Source organism: Taeniopygia guttata, chromosome 26 (genome assembly GCF_048771995.1).
Source record: "Taeniopygia guttata chromosome 26, bTaeGut7.mat, whole genome shotgun sequence".
In the NCBI taxonomy this organism is placed as follows: Eukaryota; Metazoa; Chordata; class Aves; order Passeriformes; family Estrildidae; genus Taeniopygia; species Taeniopygia guttata.
Window position 1 is genome coordinate 4,016,547 of NC_133051.1, and position 24,810 is coordinate 4,041,356.

General features: G+C 58.8%; 2 protein-coding genes across 3 annotated transcripts; both read right to left on the reverse strand.

Annotated features, from left to right (window-relative positions):
* Nucleotides 1–1,944: 1,944 nt before the first annotated feature.
* On the reverse strand, nt 1,945–8,445 carry PHLDA3 (pleckstrin homology like domain family A member 3). 2 transcript variants are annotated; one of them, XM_072918788.1, is made up of 2 exons: nt 3,007–8,445; nt 1,945–2,608 (listed from the first exon to the last, which is right to left on the reverse strand). In XM_072918788.1, the coding sequence occupies exons 1-2, from the start codon at nt 3,328–3,330 to the stop codon at nt 2,324–2,326; spliced, it is 609 nt and encodes a 202-aa protein (XP_072774889.1). In that variant the 5' UTR covers nt 3,331–8,445; the 3' UTR covers nt 1,945–2,323. The 2 variants fall into 2 exon arrangements, with proteins under 2 accessions (XP_072774889.1, XP_030147917.4); XM_030292057.4 differs by having other exon boundaries at nt 2,355–2,608; nt 2,979–8,445.
* A 142-nt stretch (nt 8,446–8,587) lies between these two features.
* On the reverse strand, nt 8,588–23,251 carry CSRP1 (cysteine and glycine rich protein 1). Its single transcript, XM_030291973.4, has 6 exons — nt 23,113–23,251; nt 16,097–16,209; nt 11,778–11,946; nt 11,248–11,374; nt 9,395–9,488; nt 8,588–9,121 (listed from the first exon to the last, which is right to left on the reverse strand). The coding sequence occupies exons 2-6, from the start codon at nt 16,206–16,208 to the stop codon at nt 9,045–9,047; spliced, it is 579 nt and encodes a 192-aa protein (XP_030147833.1). The 5' UTR covers nt 16,209; nt 23,113–23,251; the 3' UTR covers nt 8,588–9,044.
* Between the last annotated feature and the right edge of the window lie 1,559 nt (nt 23,252–24,810).

Sequence of the window (24,810 nt, forward strand, 5' to 3'; positions counted from 1 at the left end):
TGTTGGTCTGGATGAAGGGCTGGGGATGAGGATGGAAAAGCTGAACTTTCCCATGCCTAGACCTGAAATGCTGACAGAGGGATTTATGTTCTCTTATTGTCCTCTCCCTCCACTGACTGCCTGAATTTCTCCCCAGCTCTGGGGTACCCTGGCCTCTCTGCTGCCTCATCACCATTGCCCAGGGATGCACCAAGGCCAGGGCTAGTGCTTACATACCTTCCTTGATCATTTTCTCTGACAGTTCATTGTTGACAGTTGGAAAACAGAAAATATCTATTTACAGGGGGCATGAAGGCAGAAATATTAAAAAAAAGGAGTCACACTGAATAAAACCGATAACTTTGGGAGCCCCCTGGCACTGGGTGCTCCCCACCATGGCACAGGCTTGGGATGCTCACACGGCTTTGATTGAGCCTCACTGAATCCCCTGGGAGCTGGGGATTTAGGGGAAACCCCAGGACAATGATATTTCCCCTGGAAATTCTGTGTAAGCACCAGCGCCTTCCTGACCACCCCATTCTCTTCCGACACGTGTGCAGGGACCTGGTCTGGGGCTTGTACACACAGGGTACCACACGTGAAGCGTGTCCTGCAGAGGGTCCCACCATCCCTGGAGTCCCTGGTGTCCCTGTCATGACCTGGGATGGTGCAGAGTTCCATCTGTGCAGTGTTTGGGTCCGGCTCCATGTGCACCCCCGGCCGGGGAGGTCCCAAATGCAGCTCTGAGGAGCAGCTGGCCAAGGAGGTCCATCCCCAGAGCCTGTTCCTGCAGAGCCAGCAGGAGCCTGGCCCTGCACAGCGAGCAGGCTCCGGCCGTGCCACCGTCCCCAAGGCCACCCGCTGCTGCCCCGGCACGGGGCTGGGACCCCGCGGGCCCGGGGGTGCAGACTGGGGTATGGGGTGGGGTGCAGGATGGGGTGCAGGATGGGGTACAGGGTGGGGTGCAGGGTGGGGTGCAGGATGGGGTGCAGGCTGGGGTACAGAGTGGGGTGCAGAATGGGGTACAGAATGGGGTGCAGGATGGGGTGCAGACTGGGGTACAGGGTGGGATGCAGGATGGGATGCAGGATGGGGTGCAGACTGGGGTGTAGACTGGGGTGCAGGCTGGCATACAGGGTGGGATGCAGGATGGGGTGCAGACTGGGGTACAGAGTGGGATGCAGGATGGGGTGCAGGATGGGGTACAGAATGGGGTACAGAATGGGGTGCAGAATGGGGTGCAGGATGGGGTACAGAATGGGGTGCAGGGTGGGGTACAGGGTGGGATGCAGGATGGGGTACAGGGTGGGGTGTAGACTGGGGTGCAGGCTGGGGTGTAGACTGGGGTGCAGGCTGGCGTACAGGGTGGGATGCAGGATGGGGTGCAGACTGGGGTACAGGGTGGGGTGCAGGATGGGGTGCAGAATGGGGTGCAGGATGGGGTGCAGGATGGGGTGCAGGATGGGGTGCAGAATGGGGTGCAGGCTGGGGTGTAGACTGGGGTGCAGGCTGGCGTACAGGGTGGGATGCAGGATGGGATGCAGGATGGGGTACAGGGTGGAGTGGCCCGGGACATAAGGACACCGCGCTCCGTGATTCCCACGCGGCCAGGAAGTCTCCGGCAGAATCGGCAGCGCCTCCGGCCCCGGGCTGGGCTCAGGCTCCGGCTTGCGGAGCGCGCTGCTGGCTCCAGGCGCTGCTGTCTGCGCTGCCTGTCGGGGCAGGGCCATCCCTCCCTGCTGCAGAGCCCCTGTGCTGCTCCGCGTCACCGGCACACAAACCACCGTGGGAATCCCTGGGGACACGGCGCAGTGGGACTGGTGAGCAGGGAGCCTCGGGGTGCCGGGGGCCTTTGGAGCCCGACTAGGGGATGCCAGTTTAAGGGGTCATGACTGGCAAAGCTCTGTTCAGGTTTTGTGCTATCCCATGCCCTGTGGGGTCCCACAAATCAAAGCAACACCAGGGTAAGAAGCTGAAAATCCTGTTAAGGCACACTTTTGGTACAGGGAATTGGGGTCCCCAGCATTCTCCAACAGCCCAAGGACATCCCAGGGTAAGACAATGTCCAGGAGCACAGCTGTGTCACCACACCATCGCTTCAGTGCTCTGCTGAAGAGTCCCTGCTGCAGCAGCAGCTTTCCAGCCTTTTTTTAAAACTGGGACCCAGCCACATCCATCTGTCCCAGTGTCACTGTCACACAGGCAGAGCTCCCTGTGGCACGGATCCTTCAGGCACAGCCTCATCCATCCCCTGTCCTGCAGGAGAGGCCTGGGGTCCCCACCAGTGCACCAAGTCCTGCACATGTCACTTGCATGAAGGGTGGTGGGGCCCCAGGCAGGGATGTCACCTCCTGCCCTGTCTGAAGTGCCAGGTGATGGCCCTGCCTGTGTCCTGTGCCAGCCCAGGTCTTGCGGTGCCTCTGTCCTGCCCCGGCAAGGGGGAGCCAGCGCCAGCACCGGCCTCCCTGGGGCCACTGTCCTTGTCCCCGGGCCGCACAGTGGTGACCTCACTTGCCCGCAGGGATCCCGTTCTCTCCAGCACCTGCCGAGCCAAGGGCCATCTCCATCCGACTCCTGGGAAGCTGCAACTCCCTGGGCTGTCCCACCGGGGCTGCGTCCAGCTGCACCACTGCAGAGAGAAGGCTCCTGTCACCCGCTCAGCCAGCGCTGGGACATGGGGCATCCTGAGGGGACTGCGGAGTGGGGCCAGACACCATCCCCTCCCCATCCCACATGCAGGATGGCAAAGGGCCCTGTATCCCTCAGGCCACCCCAGACAGAGGGAGGACGTTTGAAAGTCCCTGTCCAGGATACAGAGAGGCCAAACCCAGGGGGCATCCCAGCCAGTGCAGGGGGACATGGGAACATCAACCTGCAGACCCGCCCCGGTCCACGGGACCCCCTTTGTGATTCCCCAAACCACTCAGGGATGGGAACCTGCAGCCAGGGACCTCATCCTGGGCTGGGTGCTGCTCCCCGAGCCGCGGTGGCTGCGGTACCTGCTCGGCAGCTGTGCCGGGCGCGCACCTCCTGCATCGCCTGCTGGTTCTTGAAGCGCACCAGCCCCATGGTGATCTCGGCGTTCCAGCCCGGGTCCTCCTGGGCACAGCGGAAATCTATCTCGAGGCTGTCGTCCATCACCACCGTGAAGTAAATGTGCCGCTCCTTCCACTCCACGCACTCCACGGCCTTCATGCGGGCAAAGCTCAGCTCCTTGCGCCGCGAGCCCTTGGGCTCGAAGAGCTGCAGCCCCTTCTCCGTCAGCAGGCACCGCTTCTTCTTCCAGAGCTGCAGCAGCCCCCCGCTCCGCTTCTCCAGCACCCCCTCCCTCAGCACCTTCTCGGGGGTCATCACGGCTGCTCGGCCCCCGGATCCTCAGCACGCTGTGCCGGCCCAGCCGGGCATTCCTCGCCGGGGGAATTCTGCCGCTCCCCGCCGCACCGAGCTCCCGGGCCCGGACCCGGGCTGGCCGAGCTCCGCTCCGGCTCTCAGAGGGGCTGAGCCATGGGCTGCCCCATTCCAGCCCGCCAGCCCGTGCCGGGGCTCCCTCCTGCCCAGCCGCGTGTGGGATCCGTGCTCCCAGGAGCTGTCGCTACTTGCCCGGCCGCTCTCCCACTCGCATTCCTGCCGCCTCGCCTGGCCCCTCCTGCTCTCGGCCTCCCTTCACGCCCAGGCGAAGCCCGACCAGGCCCGGCGCGGCCCCGCTTCACCCGGGAGGAGCTTTTGGGGTGCCTGAGGGCAGGCGTAGCCTCAGGGCCTTGGTGTGAACAGGCAGGGTGTGGGATGGGGCTGCAGGGTGTGGGATGGGGCTGCACGGTGTGGGATGGGGCTGCAGGGTGTGGGATGGGGCTGCAGGGTGTGGGATGGGGCTGCAGGGTGTGGGATGGGGCTGCACGGCAGCGCTGCAGGGTGTGGGATGGGGCTGCAGGGTGTGGGATGGGGCTGCAGGACAGCGCTGCAGGGTGTGGGATGGGGCAGGGGCAGGGACAGATGTTGGAGGTACAAGAGCAGCTCTTGGGGGGTGCAGTACCAGGTGCTGGGGGTGCAGCCTCACGGGCACACGGCTATAGGGTGCAGTGCTAGTGGGGAAAGTGGGCTGTGGGGCACAGGGCCGACTGGGTAGCGGGCTGTGCATAAAATGACAGCCAGGCAGGGGTACAGAGTGCAGTGCCACCGGGCAAGGGGGGCTGGGGATTGCAGTGCCAGCCAAGAAGGCACAATGGGCTGCAGTGCCAGGGCAAGGGCTTCTGGTGTGCAGTGCCAGCTGGGACAGTAGGCTGTGTGTGCAGCACCAGCCAGGCAGGGGCTCTGGGGACCCCGAGTGCAGCCCAGGAGGAGAGACAAAAGCAGAGAACAGACAGCAGCAATGGGGACAACCCCTGACAGCCGCCCACCCCCCAGCCACTCACCCAAGGGTGCTGGACCACCCCTCAGCACACAGAGCTCCCATCCCTCAAAGCCCCTGCGACGGGGGTTTGAAGCCCCCAGGCTGTCCCACAGCACGGAGCAGCATCCCCCAGCCCGTGTGACCTGTACGGGGAAGGAGCCGTGGAGCGGGGCCGGGACAGCGCAGCCCGCTCCTCCTGCCTGATCCTCCCCGCCCTGCAGCCAAACACCGTCTCCTTTCCAGCCCGTCTCGTTCCCGGCCACCGCAGCACCTCTGTTCCTGTGCCAGTGCCTGGCACCGAGGGTTCCCCGGGCCGGGCCGGGCTGGGCTGCCGGGGGCACATCTGGGGATTGTGCGGGCCGTGGGCTGCCAGGGTGGGTGATGGTCACAGGTGGCTGAGCAGCTGAACGTGCCCCTGCCAACGCTGAGAGAGTGCGTCCTTCACCCAGGTGAGGTCTGCAATGGGAAGAAACCCCCCCGGGAATCTGCTGGGGTCACTGACGGGGGCTGGATCAGCCCCTGGCACGCAGCCCCCAACCCCGCCGAGCCCCCAGCTGGAGTCCCCTCCTGCCCCGCTCCTCCATCCCTGCCGGTCCCTGCCGGGGGCTTTGCCGGCAGCCGCCGTGGCCAGGGGGCAAGTCTGCAGCGCTGATGAGATGCACCTCATTATCCCTCATTAAGAGGGCAGGGCGGCTGGTGGAGCCAGGAACTGGTTCGTGCTCCCTGGGGCCAAGCTCGGCACGCTGGCAGAGGTCCCGGGTGTCCCAGGAGACCCGGGCTCCTGACGTCAGGCGGCCCCGGAGGTCACCCCGAGCACCCCAGCGCTTCGGAAGCAGCAGAGCAGCGTGGGTTCCCCTACCAAGGCTGTTTTCCCACGCACGGGTAATGCTGAGCTCCAGGGATGCCGAGCCCTGGGAGCTCGGGGGGAGTGGTTTTGGACTGTCACTGCTCTGGTCAGCTGGGATGTCCGTGGGCAGTTCTGCCTCACCACCCAGCTCCAGCTCCATCCTCAAAGGCTGGGGGAGAGCCAAGGGCTGCCAAGCCCTGCCCGAGGCCCCCGCCCCTCTGCTCCCTGCAGCTCTTCTCCAGGCAAGGTGATGGTCCCGCAGCCCTGTGTGTGATGGAGCTTTGAGAACGTCCTTCTCCACTGCCGTCTCCCCAGCTGTCCATTCCCAGACACACCAGGCAGGGGTCTCACCCTGCCAGGCTGCCCGGGGGCACATGGCACCTCCTGCCCTGCAGCAAAGCCTGCAGGACTCGCTGTGCCAGGCTGCGGGTGAGCCAAGGGCTCTGCTCCATGGCTGCCCATGGCTCATCCCACCCACACGGGGCCCTCGGGGCCCGTCACGGGGCTGCCAGGCTCTGCCCTGCCCCGAGGTGACATTCCCACAGAGCTGGGTGACGGGGTGACATCCCCTCTCACAGCCCCACCGGCCATGGGGCTTGGAGGCTCTGGTCTGACCCCTCAAGTGGTGCCATCACCTCCAGGCTCCAGGGGGCTTGGCCACAAGCCAGTCCCTGGTTTGTCCCTTCAGGGCAGGCCGCAGCCCCCGAAGGGTGGGAGCTCTGCTGCCTCAATGGGGGAGCTGGACCACACCTGGGCACAGGTGAGAAGACACCTCCAGCTGGGCCCTGCCGTGCTGGCTGATCAGCAGAGGGCAGATGGTCGGAGCTGTCCCACTGCAGCTTGGGCAGGAGATGCCCCAAAAACTCCTCTAGTCCCACCCTGCTTTACCTGGGCCATGTCCCACCACCTCCTCCAGCCCCCCTCGTGCCTCTGTAAGAATGTGTAGCCCCTGTGATCCCATCCTGGTGTCCCCATGGTGGTCCCTGTCACTCCCTAAGCCACTCTGGGTGACCAGTGCAGGGTCAGCAGGTGTGTGGCACCCAGGGCAAACCCTGAGGGTATGGTCCCTGTCCCATGACATGCCTTACCCAGGGGGCTGGGAGCTCAGCAGAGACCCACTAGGCAGGAGAAAAGAGGACTTGGGGAGGCTGAACTTCAGTTTTCCAGTGTCTATAGAAGGGTTGTGGAGAAGGGAGACACGGCCCTGCCTGGCAAAAGGGCACAAGACACCAGGCACAGGGGCACAACAGGAAAATCAGGGATTCACAGAATCATTAATGCTGGAAATGCCCTCCCAGGTCACAAGATCATCCATTCCAGCTCCTGCCCCAGCACTGCCACATTCACCACGTCACATCCACAGGTCTTCTGAACACTCCCAGGGATGGTGACTCCACCACTGCCCTGGGCAGCTGTGCCAGGGCCCAACCATCCTTTCAGTGGCGAAACAACCCTTTCAAGGGTTGTGTGGCACAATGCTGTGACAAGATCCACAGTGGTGGGACCTCCATCCTCAGAGGGTTCCTGTACCTGAGTGGACACCAAATGCTCTGATCAACCTGAACTTTGGGACCCTGCCTTCAGCAGGAGGTTGCAGTTAAGACTTCTGCTGGTCCCTTCTAACCTACATATTTCCATGGCCCTCCAAAACCAAACCCAGCATTTTCTCCTGGCTTTGACCAGGCCTCCAGTAGAATTGGCCTCTCTGGGGTCCATCACATGTGAAATGTCACTATCTCATAGAACCATCAACTGGTTTGGGTTGAAAGGTTAAGAACCATCCTGTTCCACCCTCTGCCACAGGCAGGGACATCTTCCACTAGCCCAGCCTCCTCCAAGCCCTGTCCAGCCTGGCCTTGGACGCTTCCAGGGATCCAGGGGCAGCCACAGCTTCTCTGGGCACCCTGTGCCAGGGCCTTGCCACCCTCACAGGGAAGAATTTCTCCCCAGAATTCCATCTAACCCTGCCCTCTGGCAGTTTGAAGCCATTCCCCCTTGTCCTGTCCCTCCAGGCCCTTGTCCAAAGCCCCTCTCCAGCTCTCCTGGAGCCCCTTTAGGCACTGGAAGCGGCTCTGATGTCTCCCTGGAGATTTCTCCAGGTGACATCCCCAACTGTCCCAGCCTGTCTCCAGAGCAGAGGGGCTCCTGCTCCTCCCCTCTCTGACAGAATCTCTACAGCTGCATGAGGAAGGGACTAAATAAAGACTCATTGTAGCTTTATTGACCAACCAGCACTGCCTGGGCACAATCCCAGCTGGGACACATCCAGCTGAGATGCCACATCAGCAGCATAGCATCCCCTGCATGCTCACAGAGAAGGCAGTGGCTTCCTGACCCCCCCATCCCTGCAGCAGCCCCACCTCACACCTCTGCAGCAGCTTCCTGACCCCCCCATCTCTGCAGGGGCTTCCAGAACAAGCTCTCCCCTCAGCAGGGCCTCTGCCAAGCGAGGGAGGCATGTCTGGGTCTCCACACCAGGCTGGCACCTGGGCCCTCTGTGCTGCCTACCTGAGCCGTCTGCCCCCCCCAACAAGTGCCACCAGACCCCTCATCCCAGCCACCACACAGCCCAGAGCAGTGGGTCCTGCTAGAATCTAGAGGGGGGAAGTTTTTTGAGATGGTAAAGACTTAACTCCCCATCTCTGCTTCGTGAACACCATGTAAAACTGAGGGTATGATGAACAGGAGAAAGCACTTACGTTGATAAAGGAGCCCAAGTCCTGCCCCAAAAAGGGATTTCTGCCTCTGTTGTGCTTCTCAGAACACTCTCCATCTCATTTGCTCAACCACAATGTTTATAACTTTAAAAACCCCAGAACTCAATTGCCTGTGGAGTCCCTAAGCTGCGGCAAGGCTGATCCGAGTCTGTCCCACCAGTCCAACAGGAGAATCACAAAAAGGGAGTGAAGAGTTTAGATGAAAACCAATTAAACCTGGGGCAGCTGCCAAACTGGAGGCTTAATGATCCACAAGCTGCTAAAAAAGCAGGGAGTAGGTGAAAAACTGTTAATTACTTGGCACTGCTGGGCACGCCTGCTTGGAGAGGTGCCACCTAAAAGCACTGATAGGGATTTTGAGAGCGTGAGCACACATCTGGTGCCACCAACACACCCCAGAAGGGCTGTCCCGGGCCTCCCACATCAACCTCTACTTTTGGAATAGCTATCCCCATTCCTGCAGTCTTCAACAACAGGGCTTGGAGCAACCTGGGCTAGTGGAAGGTGGAACAAGAAGAGCTTTAAGGTCTCCTCCAATCCAAACAATTCCATGCTGATTCTTGGTGGGAGCAGAGGGGGAGCCCATCCCAGCCCAGCTCATGTGAGCTGCAGAGCTCAGCTGGCCACAGCTGGGCCGTGTCAAACTGCACCGACACATTCCTGCCATTGGGCTTTAATTTCAAGCCAGGACTGCAAACACTTCTCCAGCTCTGGGCACACAGTCCTCAGCCCCAGACAGGAGTCAGTGGCAGGGCCGGGCCGGGCGAGCTCTGATGTCTCTGATCTTTTATTGCTTGCTCGGTGTCACGGCTGAGCACGCGGGGCGGGCAATGCAGAGCAGGGCTTGGGCACCGGGACCCCTCTGCAGTGGGAGGGAGCGGCCCCCCTGTGCCACCCGCCCCGGCAGGAGCCCCCAGGGACAACGCTGGGATGCCCCCAGCTCTGGGGAGCGCCGGGGCAGGGCAGGGCAGGGCAGGGCAGGGCAGGGCAGGGCAGGAGGGGCGGGTGCTGCGAAGCAGCGGTGGCTGGGGTGCCAGTGGGGCACTTGCTGCGGCGTGGGGCGCGCGGGCAGCGCAGGACGAGCCCCGGGCCAGTGCAGGGTCGGCCCTGGGGCTCACTGGGAGTGGATCAGTGCCCCGGCGCCCTGCCCAAAGCCAAAGCCCTTGGGACCGAAGTTCTTGGCGTAACAACCTGCAGAGGACGGAAGGGAGACACAGGTGAGGCTGGCACAGGAGCAGGACCTCCCCAAGGGGCACACCCTGCCTGGACAGGACAAGGTTTGCCAGATTTGTTGGGCAAACAGAGGCCCTGGCTCAGCAGAAAATTCTCCAGCTCTGTGGCTGGCTCAGTCCTTCCCTGAAAGCAGCTGCTGGGCCACCCCTTCCCCAACCTCCAAGCCCCTGGGTCCCTTTCACCCCCGCCCCTCAGAGCCCAGGACAAGCCAGCAGGGAAGGCAGGGCTCACCTTTGCAGTAGATCTCCCCATCTTTGTCTGCCAGGGTGGTGGACTCCAAGCTTTTGCCACACTTGGCACAGCGGAAGCAGGACTTGTGCCAGGACTGCGGGACAGAAGCAGAGCCCGGTCAGACCCCAGGGGCAGGACAGCCAGGCTCTGGTACCAACCAGGCTCCCTGCCCTGCTTCTGATCCAAAGGGGCTGGCAAAGAGCTCTGAACAGGATAAAAGCTTTTCCCTGGAAAGCACTCCCAGTCCCACAGGGAAAATACAGAGAGGAAACACCAAGTGTGGGCACTGCTCCTGTGCTGATCTGGTTTTGGAGACCTATTGCCGACACTCCAAGAAGTCATTTGTGCAGTAATTTCAACAATAACTTCTAAGGAGCAGCCCCTCCCTCTTTGGGGACTGCCCTCTCTTAACAGCAAGATAAATCCCTCCCATTGTCCAGCTGAGACCCACGGCTGGGGTGGCAGCAGGGATGGACAACTGCCCCACATAACCACAGCTCCAAGGAAGGCAGCAAACGGAGAGGAAAAATGCCAAAAGCAGACAGTGTTTAAAAATAACCCCCCATGGTTCCAGCAGTCCCCTGGAGATAAATGAGCTCACAGCCTTCAAGCAGACCTTAAGTAGCCAGAGCTGCTCACTGAGGAATTTAAACAAACACTTGGGAAAACATGAAACCTTTTTTGGAAGAAAATGTGAAATTCATGGGCTGGAGGAGGAGGTACTGGATGGAGACATCCAGCAAACATTAGCACATGAACTACATGCTCTGGAATCCTCTCTGTGTCAACTTTAATGTAATTGCTTCACCAGCCTTGGTTCTCTGTAAACACTGGGGCCAGAAGCTGACCTGGAAGCCCTGATCATGGTTTTAAGGGTAAATTCAGCTTCTGACCCTGGTCTGACCATCAACATGTCCATCACAAGCCAGCTGGGGGGTGATGATGCCAAGGAGCCCTTTCTGTTGACCCCTCTCCTTGTACTGGGGACACACGACAAGCACAAAGCCCCAGGAGGACAGAGCCCAGCCAGGTCAGGGAGTGACACCTCATCACTGGTGAGGCCGTCCCAGCATGGCCACCTGTCCCCATGGCACAAAGTCGAGCAGCCTGGCTTGGTGCCCCTGACAAGCTCTGCATGTCCCTGACCTTGTGGGGAGGGCAGCTCCAGGCAGGGACCTCATCTGTGGTTCCAGGGCTGGCAGGGGAGAAGGGGTCCCCAGGCCTTGCAGAGGAGCTGGGCTGGGACCAGGTCACAGCTCAGGGTGCAAAGAACCATGGTGAAGGGGTGACCTGGGCACAGGGAGTGCCAGGGCTGTGACAGCGACTTTCACACCAAACCCTGAGCTGACCCAGCCACCGCCAGAACAGCCCCAGGAATGTTCACCAAACCTATGCCCACAGCTCCAGCATCCTGCCTGACCTGTGGACAATGCTGACCACTGGAATTCATTGCCTGCCCCAAATCCTGGCCACAGCATCCCTGCCTGTGGCACAGAGAGGAGAAAGAGGCACCTTTCAATTAACAGTGACACTGGCCATGGCACATGTCACTACTCACCTTCCAGCATATCCACAGCAGGATGTCCACTGTGGCCTCTGCTGAGCAGGGCTGTAAATATTTAATATAGAATGTATTTCTCCCCCATCTACAAGTCTGTGAGAGTGCTGGAGCCTGGACAACCTGGCTTCCAGACATGCCAAGATCTCCTTTTGGTGCCAGGCTTCCAGGTGAATCCATTGGACCCAAGGCCAGCCCAGGCTAAGGCCAGCCCAGGCCCTCTCTGAAGGTGTCCCTGCCATGCAGCACCCTGTGCCCACCATCCCCGTGCCCCATTCCCACCAGCCCCTCTTACCTTCCCAGCTCCGATGACCTTCTCGGCCGCGTACACGGCCTGGCCACAGCGGGGACACCCGTCAGCTCCTCCCACCTTCTGGGCCATCCTGGCTGCATTGGGGTTGGGGGGTCGGTGGGGCTGGCCCCTGGGGGTGGCAGAGAGCTCATGATCAGGGATGCAAGGTGCAGCAGGGAACAACTATGGGATCCCAAATCCCAGCCCAATTTGTAAGTGAAGTTCAGGAGCAATGAGCCCCATGGAAAGCTCAGCCTGGGGGCTGTGTGCTGGGAGAGGGTGGAGAATGTGCTCAGGCAATGGGGATATGTCCCATCCCATCCCATCCCATCCCATCCCATCCCATCCCATCCCATCCCATCCCATCCCATCCCACCCTCCAAACACAGTTCAGTGGGATTCCCTGGAGGGGCAGAGGGGCCAGGCAGCCCATGGACACTGCTGGGAGCTCAGCATAGGCTGCACAGCCACACACCACAGGTGTGGGAGAAGGTGCCCACAGCCTCAGTGTCAAAAACAAGGCTGAAACTCACTCTGCATATTTGATTCCCAGGGACTCGCCCTTGTCGGTGCTCAGGGTCCCTGCTCCCTGCCCGTAGCCGTAGCCCTTGGGGCCGTACTTCTTCCCGTAGCAGGACTTGCAGTAGATCTCCTCACCATGCACCGCCACAGTGGTGCTGTCCAAATTCTTTTTACAGACCACTAGAACAGAGGGGAGGGTGTGACATCAGCCTGCTCCGCCAGAGCTCGCTAATTAGCAGGGGAAAACAAGCCCTCACAGGGACAGCAGAGCTCAGCTTTCAAAGAGCAGGGAACGCCTCGCCAGCACCCACCTGCAGGGAGCAAACCGGGCAGATAAGGATCACAACAAGAGCAGTGTCTGGCTTTAAAAGGAAGCAACCACCAAAGCCAACAAGGTCATACCGAGGGAGGGAAAGCTCTCTTAACCCTCTGCTCTTCTGCAGCTGCACTTAAACCATGGGGGTGAATTTTCCCTACGAATCACTGCAGGATTCTCAGGCCTGGGGATGGATGTCCTGGCTCCACGCCTTGTCTACTGCAAATCCACAGCAGGAAGCACTCAGGGCAAAGAAATGTGGACAAATGTGGTTTTCCTGGTGTTTGGATGGGCCAAGAGTCATCCAAGAGCAGCCCCGTGGCCGTCACCACACCTGAGGCACTGCAAGGGCACAGTCACCTCTCCAGAGCTCAAAGGCTCAGGTGACACCTCAGCCCTGGGTTTGGGGTGTGCATGGGGGGTCTCAGGTGAGGAACACTAACTCAGCCGGGTGTTTGAGCCCTGGACATCAATGTGGGATGTAAGATGGGACAGGAGGAGATGGCAGCCAGGCTCAGGGGCTCTGCTGAGCCCACCCAGAGCTTGAGCTTGGTGCTAGGCTCAGGCCGTGATTTTTAGGTTTCCATAGAGTCACAGACTGGTTTGGGATGGAAGGGACCTTCAGTTTGGATTATCTGATTGTAACCCTCTGCCATGGATACTTCCCACTACCCCAGGCTGCTCCAAGTCCTATCCAACCTGGTATTGAACACTTCCAAGGATGGAGCAGCCACAGCTCCTCTGGGAAGCAATGCCCCACCACCCTCTGAATGGGAATCACTTTCTTATATCTAATCTAACTTTCTCCCTTATATCTAATCTAGATCGCTCCTCTTTCAGTTTTAAAACATCCCCCCTTGCCCAGTCATTATCTGCCTGTGTAAAAAGCCACTCTACCTCTCTTTTATAAACCCCCTTTAGGTCCTGGAAGCACCAGCTCTTGTCCCAGCTCTGCTCACAGCTGCCCTGTTCCTTCCCAGCCCTTCCTGAGACACTTCCCAGCCGGCAGGAGGCCACCAGCACCCAAACTCCGGGTGATGCCCAGTGCCCTGTGCAGGATCCCCCTCCTTGGGCAGAGTCTGCAGCGCTGGCAGCCAGCCCCAAACAGATCTGGCTGCAGCTGCCACAGCTTCCCCATCCTGCTTTCCACGCCTTAAATGTCGAGGCTTCCAGCAGCTTCCTGGCCAGCAGAGCAGTTTCTTGGCCTTTCCCAATATCACAGGAATGCAAACAGAGCAGAGTTCTCCCCTCGGAGCAGCACAAACTGAGCAGGGGCAGAAGGCAGCCCTTCCATGACTAAATACAGCCAGGAGAACCCTGTGTGCCTCTGCTGGGACAAGAAGGGGGAAAGAGAAGCATCTCCTGCCATCTAAGGAGGCTCTGGCAGAGTCCTCTCCTGGCTACATGCTCCCACCACAGCAGGAGCTGGGGATGGAGAACGGATCCCAGCTGGGAGAAACCAGAGCAGGTAACTGGCTCCAAAGCTGCCAAGCTGCTGGGCTGCTGCTGGGGTCGCTGCATTGCCCTGGAGTGACACCACTCAGCCAGACCATCAGGAAGGAATTTCGGCACTTTCACTGGCATTTCAAAGGGTTTTGTTGTGAGCTTTGTCCCGGGGTAGCAGTGAATGGTCTCAGTGGGATCTGGATGGATTTGGAGCTCCACCCCAACCTTTCACAGTCCCTCATCTGTACTCACAGAGTTTTGAGAGGCAACAGAAAAATTTTCTTACCCAGCCCCCAGGTTTGTGCATTGCAGAAATTCCAGTGCACTGCGCTCAGGAGTTAAGGACCCTTTGTTTTTCTAAGAGCAGCTGAGCTGTTCTGCAAAACAATTAGACAAGAGCGGCCTCTGCTTTCCAAGGCCATGGGACTCATTCCAGCTCATTTCTGCTGCACTACCCAGGCAGCTGGATCATGGCCAGGAGTCAATCACCAAGTTGCTCCCTGAGCTCTAACGCACTGTGGTAGGCTTGGCTCCTTTTAGACGATGTTTTTGGCAGATCTGGTTGAAGTATTTGTTATTCTCCCCTAAAGATAATGGTTTGAAGTTCCCCGATGGGGCCCAAATGCAGCACTGGGGGAACAGGCTGGGAATGCAGGAACTCAGGAGCACCACCCACAGCCTGTGGCACGGACTGGGAACAGTGGGCAGCAGGGCGGGCTGGCACACGAGCCACAGCCTGACTGGAGAGCCACAGCCAGGACAGGCAGAGCTGCTGGGTACATGTGGAGTGGCATAACAAATGCCTGCAAAACACAGGGACAGCAGCCTTGAGCCCAGGACCACTCCCTGGGCACTTGCTGCCATGAACACACACGTGGGACCCTCTTCCCCACTCCGGCCGTGTATTCCCACCTGGAAGAATGCCTTTAGCCTCATTTTGTGGCTCCTGGAGGCCTGCCCTGCTCTCTGGGTGCCAGCATCCCATGGCAGCAGCTTTCTCTGGCAAACCAGCTGTGTGCACAAGGGGTGAGGGCAACATTCCCCACCCTCCTTATCTGAGGCCAAACAACAAACAGGATTTCCTTCTGCAGAGCAGCTGCCATACACACCCAGCCAGTCATCCTTGTCCTGCCCAAGAAATGCCTCAACAACTCCCCTGCTGAGCCCTGCCAGCCAAAGCAAGTTTGCAGCCTGGAGACACCCGGGGAGCACAGACTCAGCAGAGCCTCCCTCGCCCCCGTCCCATCTGGAGCCAGCTGTAGGTGCTGAGCCCCAGGCAGGCTGGACAAGAAGGATCCAGCAGCCAGGCTGGGTGGACACTGGGCCATCGCAGGGACCATCCCATGAGGGCACTGGAGTTTCCCTGCTGGAAGAGATCACTTCCAGAGTGTGTCTTGTTTCCAGATCCCACCTCTGCTTGCTGCCCCTATGGAAAAGATCCCAACTGTGCTCCCTGCTGTGATGGGATGGTGAGACTGGGACCAGGGCACTGGGACCAGCTGAGGAAACATTAAAGGTCAGTGGGGCCCTGCTGCAAGGACACCCTGGAGATGCACTTCTGCTGCTTTGTGGCAGAGGCAATGTCTTGAGGAGCCATCAGCAGACACAGGCAACGTGTGTGCTCCTGTCCACAGAATTCCAGAGAGGTCTGGGTGGGAAGGGACCTAAAACTCATCTTGTCCTACCCCCTGCCATGGGCAGGGACACCTTCCACTGGACCAGGCTGCTCCATGCCCCATCTCCTGTAGGCACAGGAGAATCACTGGTTGTGATATGTGACAGTCTCCAGGGACAGAGGACAGCAGTCTGGAACCACACAGGCTGAGGACACTGCTCATCTTTTGAATCAAACGTCTTGCAGCCCCTCTGGACGTCCCAGGTTTAAGGAGCCCTGGGATCCCCAAAGGCAGGGAAGAGTGTCTGGGGACTTGCAGCAGGATCCCAGCACCATTTGTAGGATCCTGCAGAGGGGACAGAGGAAGGGAGCTCGGCACTGGATCGCTTGCAGCCAGATCCTGCTCTGCTGCCCCTCCCCAGAGGTGACACTTGGGTCCAAACATATACCAGAGACACCCTCAGTAACAGTGGATCTGCAGACAGGCTGGGGGTGATGCTTCTGCACTTCTCAGGAGGCTTTCCATCAGCACAAGGGCCAGGACAGGACCACATCTCCTTCCCGTCAGCCCCTCAGACATGAGGAGATTCCATGCCAGTTCCCCAGGCTCAACCACCTTTTAGTGTGGCAAAGCCACACTCAAAAGGCTTAAGCCAGCCCCACCTCTGAGCATTGCATGGGATGTGCCACCTCCTGCTACCACTGCTGGGAGAGGCCCTGTCTCATGCTCCAGTCCTTAACTTCTGGACACAGAGCAGAGCACCCAGCCTGGCCTTTCCTTGGAGTAGGGATGGACTAGATCTTTGTGTCGGTGCCAGGTGAGGTCAGCTCGACAGCTTGGACAGCCCATGTGTCCTGGGAGGTTCTGTGCTCCTGCCTCGCTGGGGGATTGAGATCCTGAGGAGCCCCTGCCCAGGGAGCAGAGAGGGGGTCAGGGAGGGGGTGGTACTCACTGCACAAGAAGCAGGACTTGTGGAAGCTGTTGCCTTCACACTGCACCTCCTCAGCGAAGTACACGGCCTTCTGGCACACCCCACACTTCTTCCCTCCTCCCCAGTTTGGCATCCTGCAGGGGAAAGCACAGTCAGGAACAGGGCAGGGCCTTGCGGGGCCGGGACGGGGCAGCTGGAGCAGGCCCTGGAGCTCCAGCACTTTCCCACATCCACACAGCAGAGAGCACCCACAGGGTCTGCAGCGGGCACAGACTGCAGAATGATGAGAACTCAGGGACCCAGCACCCAGCAGTGCCAGCTGCCTCCCAGGGACCACTGCTCCTGTCTGCCAAAGCAGCAGAAATCCCTGTCCTGGAGCCATGGCACCTCACAGCTCCTGTCAGTGCCAGGAAAAGAGAGGAAGCAGCACAATGCTGGGAGAGAGCAACACCCAGAGTTACCCAGGCACCTCCTCAGGTCACAGCCCTCCTGCCACCCCTGCCATGCCCAGGGTGACTGTGACTGAGCCTCGGGGCTGGACTGACAGCTGCCACAGCCTGGACACAGTCCCAGCTTCTCCCTGACCAACTTTTCCATCTCAGCCACTGCAAGGCAGGGGACAGTCAGGGCTGCCCGAGGGCAGGAGCTGGCCCCTGACACCACCAAGCCCCAGGCTCTGGCACATGTCCCACAGCACCACCAGCTCCTGCCTGACCAACCCCTCCCAGACACTCCTGCACTCTGGTATCTCAGTCTCCTCCAGGACTGCAGGCAGAGTCATGGAGCCTGGAGAATCTGAAAACAAGACAGCACAGGGCAAAGACCTGAGCACCAGCCTAAGCCACCATCCAGCTCCTCAGCAGGCTATAAATGCTTCTATTTCTCTCTATTTCTCTTCTAATTCCTAAACTGTGTCTGAGGAGACACCATCAAGAGCCCCCTAGATTTGCAGATAACTCCAAAATACTGTGAGTTGCTTACATGAGCAGCAGAGCGCCAGCCTAGAGGGGCCTTGACACTTGTGAAGACCAGGTCAACATAAACCTTGAGACATTCACACAACAAAGTCCTGCAAGGAGATTCTGAGGGAGCCATGCTAATTGAGTATGGCCAAGAGCAATCTAAGGAGAATCAAACAGCAGGAGTTGCTACAAAGACAATAAAACACTTTTAGGAGGGACCAATGATGTAAGCAAGGTCAATAGGCACAAGCTGCAGCTTGAGAGGTCTCCAGGGGCCTCCTCCCATCAACACCTCTGGAATTCCCCATCCTGCTCCCATCTGGGGACAGGCAGCAGAAGTCACCATGTGCTTCCTGACCCCTGAACAGCTAAAGCAGCAGGACAAGGTCTCCAAAACCAACCCCCATTTTCAGAGTACAAGATTCGCCAGCCCACCATGTGTGTAGGATCTCATCACCTCTCAGCTCAGTTGTGTGGAGATGAGGAAGAGACCTTGGTCTGCCAGGGCATACCAGAAGCCTTGGAGCCCCCCCTTGCAGCAGATCCTGGGTCACCTGGGCAGCTGAAGCTCATCCCTGGGCCTCCAGCCCCAGTGGCTTTCCCAGCTGTGGAGGTGGATGCTAAACCCAGCAGGACTGGGGGTTGCACAAACATCAAACAGAGATGGGGGAGCATAAAGGGCTCACAGGCATAGCAAGATCCCTACACTTCCCAGGCAAAGGGGAACTCAAGATCTTCCCTGTGTGGGAGTATTTTGCCAGGAAAAGGGAAACTCATCCCAGCCTGGTTACCAGGGCAGGGGTCAGGACAGGGGTCAGAACTGACTTGCTGACCCTACTTTATCCTGGCCACAGCTCCCAGATGCCTGGAGGGTCTCAGTGCAGGCCAGGCAGACAGAGAAGGGCAGGAGCAGGGGCTGGAGAGGCTGTGCTGGCTCCCGGGATGCTGGGAGCCGTGCTTGGGGTGTAATCACAGCAGCTGGAAAGTCTCCTTTCCAAAGGCCCTGCAGGCTGGGCTTCCCACTGTGCCAAATCCCTCCTTTCAGCCTGATTCTTCCAGTCCAGCCTTTGGATTGCCTTACAAGGACACAGGCTGTTTCTCTCCAGTGCCTGTTTATTCCCCTCCATCAGGAGGGGGCTGACCTGCTTCAGGAGTTTCCTTGGAGGGCAGAAACATCCAGCAGCACCCCCTGAGCCCTGCATGGCGTGGGAGCCCACCAGCCCCTCTAGCCCTGTGTCAGATCCCACAGCAGGAATGACACATCACTGGCTATGATTCCTCTAGGTCCCCCATCCCTTTCCAGCCATCACAGCTGGCAGACCCCATCTCTGGGATTCCCCAGGCCTGGTTTTGGGGGCAGCCTCTTGCCAGCCCTCCCTGCTTCAGAGCCAGAGCATCCACAATTGCACTCCATGGTTTGGGACCAGCTGCTCCCTTTTACCTCCACAGCACATTTTGTTCCCCTCAGAGCAGCAGCAGTGAAGGAAGAGGCTTTGTTTGCCCTGAACATCAAGGCTACCCTGCTCAAACCAAGAGATTAGCAGTGGGGACACCTTCCCCTGAGCTGCTTGGAAGTGTAAAGGAGGAGAAAAACTGCTGCTGGGTGAAGCTCACTTGACATTTGCCACAAGAAGAGTCCAAGCCCTTTTCCTGCTGCTGATTTTCCTCAATCCACCATGGGAAGGCTTCAGGTGCCTCCACTCAGTTTCAATTATGCCAGATGACTTGAGCAGGTGACTCTCACCATGAACCCCAAATACAGCCCCAGCAAAGCCACATCCCAGCAAAAGCTCCTGGCACACACCAGGATGGATTCTGAGGGAAGAGACCATGGAAATTACTTTGTTCTGGGGACGCATGTGAGGGCTCACAGCTGGACACAGAGAAAACCTGAGATAAGATTTAAGTTGCTGAGAATTCCCTGTTAGTCCACAACACACTCCCCCACATGCTGTGAGCCCAGCAGGCCAAGCAGAGACCAAATTTGTGCTACAGGCTTTCAGCAACAGCAAAAAGAGGAATAAGAAAACCCTGCTCTAGGTGCCTGGACCAGATCAGCCAACTCCTCACAACTGCCTTCCAGACAGATCCATCCTCCCAATTCCCTAAGTAATGGCCACTTTAAGATATGTCAGAGTGTTTACAATCCCCTCAGCATTATTTTCAGAATACTTTGCATATTTTGCCCAATTGCAACACTTGGTGACCACACTTCTCCAAGTTACTCTGGCCCCATGCAAAATAAGGAACAGGAGGTGACAATCCTGCAGCCAATGACCTCACTGAGCACAGGCAAGGGGCTGCCAAAAAAACCCAAGATTTTTCTCCTTCCTCCTGCAGCTCCACAACTCCTAACAAACATATCCAGAGCCCTACAAACACCCCTCTCAGTGCCAAGCAGGGCCACTCCATTATCCATTACAGAAAAAGGAAGAGGCCCCCAAAACCAAGCTCCCATCCTTTAGCAGCAGCTGCACTGCGGGGAGCACAGACACAGGGGAGGCTTGTGCAGAACCACCCAAGGCTGACACTTGCTGGAGATTAACCCCAATTCCAGAGTTTGATGTTGCAGCAGTCCAGCTCTCCAGAAAAGACCTGCTTGGATGGAGCTTGGAGCAACCTGAGGTAGTGGAAGGTGCTGCTGCCTATGGTAGGGGTGGCACTGGGTAACCTTCAAGGTCCCTTCCAACCCAAACCTGTCTGTGGTTCTATAAAATCTGGGCTCAGACTCACGGACGCTTCAGAGGTGCTGTGCTGCACATCTGGGAGGCAGTGTAAGCTACACTGAACAACCAGGCATAAACCAGTATGAAACCAGTATCTACTGGTGCTTTGGGATGCCATCACTGGCTGTAAGGGGAAGCAGTGAGCTGGTGCAGCCATCAGACAGCAGAAACAGTCATCTTCTTGTTGGAGTGGGCTGAAAGGTCAGTGTGCTCCTGACACTGCCCCAGAGCTGACACCCTCCACCTGCTACCCTGAGAGCAGCTGGGTGGGAACTGCTGGAGCTGGATCAGCGCCTGTGGCTGGGTGGATGCAGCTCCATGGCCATGGGAGCACTCAGGGCAGGGCAGGTCCTACCTGTCACTCTGAGGAACATCCCTGCAGCCAACAGGATGTCAGCTCAAGCATCCCACCTTCTGCAATAGCTGGAAAATCTTCCCGTGTCTGTGCCCTACTAAAATCCTACAGTAATTAATTGCAGAGCAATCAGTTTGTGTTTGGAGATGACTGAGGAACAGCAGACTCATACTGACCCATATAAAAAGTTCCTTTTTTTCCAAATGAGAGCATTGAAACAAGTGAATGACAGAAGAGCACCATCAGTACTACAAAAAATTCACTCCTAAGCCTGTTCACAGCAGTCCAGGCAGAATTAATCCATGCCCTGGCAAAGGGAAGAGTCAAAGGGGAGAAAGCCACAGCAGGAGCCCCACACCCTGGGGTCTGAGTAGTGCCTTCCAGTTTAGAGAGCAGCTGGCATGGCCATAAAATTGGCAGAAATTTGAAGCAAGAGGGACCCAGAGAGATGAGACATGGGCAGAGCAGAGAGGAACCAGCTCCCAGGGACACAGCAGGGAACTTCCCTGGGAAAGCCCCAGGACATGGCACCAGGGGTTCAGCATCAGGACCTGCAATCAGACCCATGGGGGACCCTGCCCCAGGCAACAGGAACTGTCACACAGCAGCTTTCCCAACCCCTGGGCACAGGGGAGAATAGCTCTACAAGGGGCAAGCTAGAACTGTCCCCTTGTCCCCTACTGTGTCATGAACTGGGAGGAGCAGTAACGTGAGGGACTCTGGGCCACCAACATGTAAAGAAGGATAAGTGAAGGTCATGCGTGAGCCAGTGATGTTGAACTGGTGAGCAAGAGAGTGGGGACCTGAGGCGGGTGATCCCAGAGACATGGAAAACCACTGGGAATTACCAGGAACAAATCACAGAACTGCCCCAGGAGATGCAGCTGGATCACATCAGATGCCTCTAAGGCCTTTGCTAGGATAGGAGGGAAGGAAGTCAGGAGGCTCTGAGCTCAAGAGTGATGCTCACATGTGGCTCATCTACTCTTATGACTCCAAGAGCAATTAGATCATTCTGCCACCAAGGCAGCCTCAGGTTGGCTGTGCAGAGCAGGGGGCTGAGAGAGGCCAGCACACAGCTGAGCCACCAGCCAGACACGCTCTCACAGCCACAGGCCTCTGCCTGCGCACACGGCTCCCGTGTTTGGCTTACAAAGAATTCCCAGAATGACCAGGTGGGAAGAGACCTTCAAGATCATGGAGTGCAATCCATGCCCTAACACCCCAACTAACCCCTGGCACTGAGTGCCACATCCAGTCTCTTTTTAAACACATCCAGGGATGGTAACTCCACCACCTCCCTGGGCAGACCATTCCAATACCTGGCAACTCTTTCAGTAAAAAACTTTTCCTAATATCCAACCTATATTTCCCTTGGAGCAGCTTTAGACTGTGTCTCCTTGGAAGCAGGGTCCTCCAAAAAAATCCCAACTTGATCCAGAACAAAAGCAACAGCATTTTCCGGGGTGCTAAGAAAAACTCCTGACTCCCACAGGGATCAAGATCCATCACTGGACTGAGCCCAACTGAGCTTCCCCAAAGCCCTGAAATGCCTCAGGTGGTTGCATTCTCCCCACTTGGTTCTGCCTTCCAGGAGCAGGGAGCTGAGCTCAGATGCTCTCAGGCAGCTCTCAGGCACTGCCATCCTGCCTGGAGAGCCCCTGATCCAGAGGACAGCAGAGGCTGGCCCAGAGCCCATGAGCCCCTGGAGCAGCACAGCCCTGAGCTGTCTGTGCAGCAACAGCCCTGAGCTCCTTGGGAATCCTCCCCGGGGCCCACTGCACCTTGCCAGCCTCACCCCCAGCAGAATAACTGAACATCCTGGGCTGGAACTGATCCACAAGGATCACATCCAAACCCTGACCTGCACAGACACCCCAACAATCCCACCCTGGGCATCCCTGGCAGCACTGTCCAAACACTCCTGGAGCTCTGGCAGCCTCGGGGCTGTGCCCGTTCCCTGGGGAGCCTGGGCAGTGCCAGCACCCTCTGGGGGAAGGACCTTTCCCTGATGTCCAGCCTGACCCTCCCCTGGCACAGTTCCAGCCATTCTCTCGGGTCCTGTCCCTGCTCAGAGAGCAGAAATCAGAGCTGTCCCTCCGCTGCCCCTCAGGGAGGAAGCTGCAGGTTAGGGTTAGTGTTAGGGGAGCTCTGACCTCAGGCTCCTCTGCTCCAGCAGGACCAGACCGAATAAGCACAGTTGCTCCTTGCAGGGCTTCTCCTCTTACCATTCCCCAAGCTCTAGAGCCAGGAGGAGCAGCGTCCAAAGCCAGCCTCACCCCTCACACTATTTTAGCACTGGCCCCTTCTCATGCAGGGACAGACAGAAGATCTGATACAGGGACTTGGCAGAATCCGTGGCTTTTGCCCAGTGCTCCTGAACCCCCATCCCACGGGTTGAGGGCTGAGGCTGGAAAGCAGCACCTGGAGCTGTCCTCGAGTCTGTGTCCAGCCTGGTGCACAGCAGTGCAAATCTCCTCTGCGAACTGACCTGAGCCCGCATCTGAGCCGCCCCAGGCTCCCTGGAAATGAGCTTTACCGCGTTCGGTGGATCTGATGCAAGAGCGTTGGTTTCCGCATCCCGCCATGTGCGCGGCTGCTCCGGCAGCGGGAGCCGCCTCTGGGGGTGCCACCGCTCCTGCTCCAGCCCCGCTGCGCCCGCACCCCCAGAGGGATGGAGAGGGATGGAGAGGGATGGAGGCACCCCCAGGGGATGGAGGGAGGGATGGAGAGGGATGGAGGCACCCCCAGGGGATGGAGGGAGGGATGGAGGCACCCCCAGGGGATGGAGGGAGGGATGGAGAGGGATGGAGGCACCCCCAGGGGATGGAGAGGGATGGAGGCACCCCCGGGGGATGGAGGGAGGGATGGAGGCACCCCCAGGGGATGGAGGGAGGGATGGAGGTTCCGGGCAGCGGCAGCCCCGGGCACGGCACGGGAGGCGGCTCCGCTGCGCTCGGCGGGACCCGGGGGCCGCCTCCGCCCCGCACCCACCTGCGGCCGGGCCGGGGACGGTGTCGGGGTCGGTGTCAAATCCGCGGGCGGTGCCGGCGCCGGGGTGGGGGTCGGTGTCAGATGCGGTCAGTGCGGGGCTCGGTGCCGCTGCCGGAGCCGTGCCGGGGCCGGCGGCCGCTCGGCGCTTTTGTCGCGCCGGGGCAGGGCGGGTCGCGGGGCGGTGACACTGATGTCACGGGGCTGGCCCGGCCCGAGCGGCCCCGACCGCGCCCGGCACCGCCTGACGCTGCCCGGGAGCCCCATCCCAACCCGGGGAAGGATCCTCCCGAGCCGTAAAAGCCCCAGGCTGGTTCCCAGGCGCCTGGAGCACTTCCCAGATGTTTCGGCGCCTTGGTTCTGCTGAACGTTTTCCTCTAAATTAAAAGAGACGTTGCAAGATCGGAGAATGGACAGAGAGCAGCACTGGGGAGAAGGACACGGGGGTGTTGGTGGATGAGAAGCTCAACGTGCCCCGGCCCCGTGCTTGGGCAGCCCAGAGCCCCCCTGTGCTGGGCTGATCCCCCAGCGTGGGCAGCAGGGCAGGGGGGATTCTGCCCCTGTGCTCAGGTGAGACCCCACCTGCAGAGCTGCCTCCAGCCCTGGGGCTCCAGCACAGGAAGGAGCTGGAGCAGCTGGAGCGAGCCCAGAGGAGGCCACAGAGCTGCTCTGAGAGCTGGAGCCCCTCTGCTCTGGAGCCAGGCTGGGAGAGCTGGGGGTGTTCATGTGGAGAAGAGGAGGCTCCAGGGAGGCCTTACTGCAGCTTTTCCACAGATAAAAAGGAGTTTGTAAGACTTCAGCAAGAATTGTTGTACAATATGGGCCCTGGCACTGGGTGCCCAGAGCAGCTGTGGCTGCCCCTGGATCCCTGGAAGTGTCAAAGGCCAGGGTGATTGGGGCTTTGTGTAACCTGGCATGGTGGAAGGTGTCTCTGGCAGGACAGGTGGGACAAGACAGGCTTTGAGGTCCCTTCCAACCAAACCCAGGCTGAGATTATGAGTCTCTCATAACAAATTGCAGAGCAAGGGAGTGAGGAGAGACTCTGGCAATGGCTCCCATGGGAACCCAACACAACAGTCCTGCTCAGGGTGCAGACAGATGCACAGCCCCAAACTGCACGGGAAAGGCCACAGAGGTGTTGGGGAAACACTCCCAGCACAGCTGGAAGACAGGTGGGAGTCTGGCTCCCTGTGAAGGGAGAGCTCTGAGAAGCAAAGAGGCCAAAGCAGTGCAGGAGCAGAGGCACTGCCGCCCTTCCCTGACGTCCCACACACCCTCTGTACCCTCACACATGTCCCTCTGAGCCCAAAAAATCCCAGAGCAGCCTACAGAGATGTGGGAATCCAGGCCTTCCCTCTGGCTGCCCTGGTGGGCCTTGCACCCTGGCAGGGGGTCGGGAACCCCCCTGTACAGAGCCCCGAGAGACACTGTCTGTGATCTCTGTCCATGGAAAAGTTTTCAATCTTACAGGATGAATTACAAGCTCTGAGTGTTTGATAGAAGTAATAATTAAGTGTGACATGGGTGCAAAAGTAAAATTTTAGGATTCTAGATAAGGGGTCCAAAGGGGACAAGATGGTGGAAATTGGGTGTGCCTTGTCCTTTTTCTCCTTCTTCATGCCCTCCATGTTTCACTGTGGTGTTGGCATTTTTCTTTTGGTTCAGGCTGGGGACACACTGTCCAACGTAGGTGACAGATAT

Excerpts from the sequence above, each read along its gene's own strand:
- CSRP1 (XM_030291973.4), bottom strand. The coding sequence starts at position 16,208 with ATGCCAAACTGGGGAGGAGGGAAGAAGTGTGGGGTGTGCCAGAAGGCC. Across the intron at positions 11,947-16,096 it reads CAAGTCCTGCTTCTTGTGCA|TGGTCTGTAAAAAGAATTTG; the intron begins GTGAGTACCACC and ends CCTCTGTTCTAG. Across the intron at positions 9,489-11,247 it reads AGGTCATCGGAGCTGGGAAG|TCCTGGCACAAGTCCTGCTT; the intron begins GTAAGAGGGGCT and ends TCTGTCCCGCAG.
- PHLDA3 (XM_072918788.1), bottom strand. The coding sequence starts at position 3,330 with ATGACCCCCGAGAAGGTGCTGAGGGAGGGGGTGCTGGAGAAGCGGAGC. Across the intron at positions 2,609-3,006 it reads ACCAGCAGGCGATGCAGGAG|TGGTGCAGCTGGACGCAGCC; the intron begins GTGCGCGCCCGG and ends TTCTCTCTGCAG.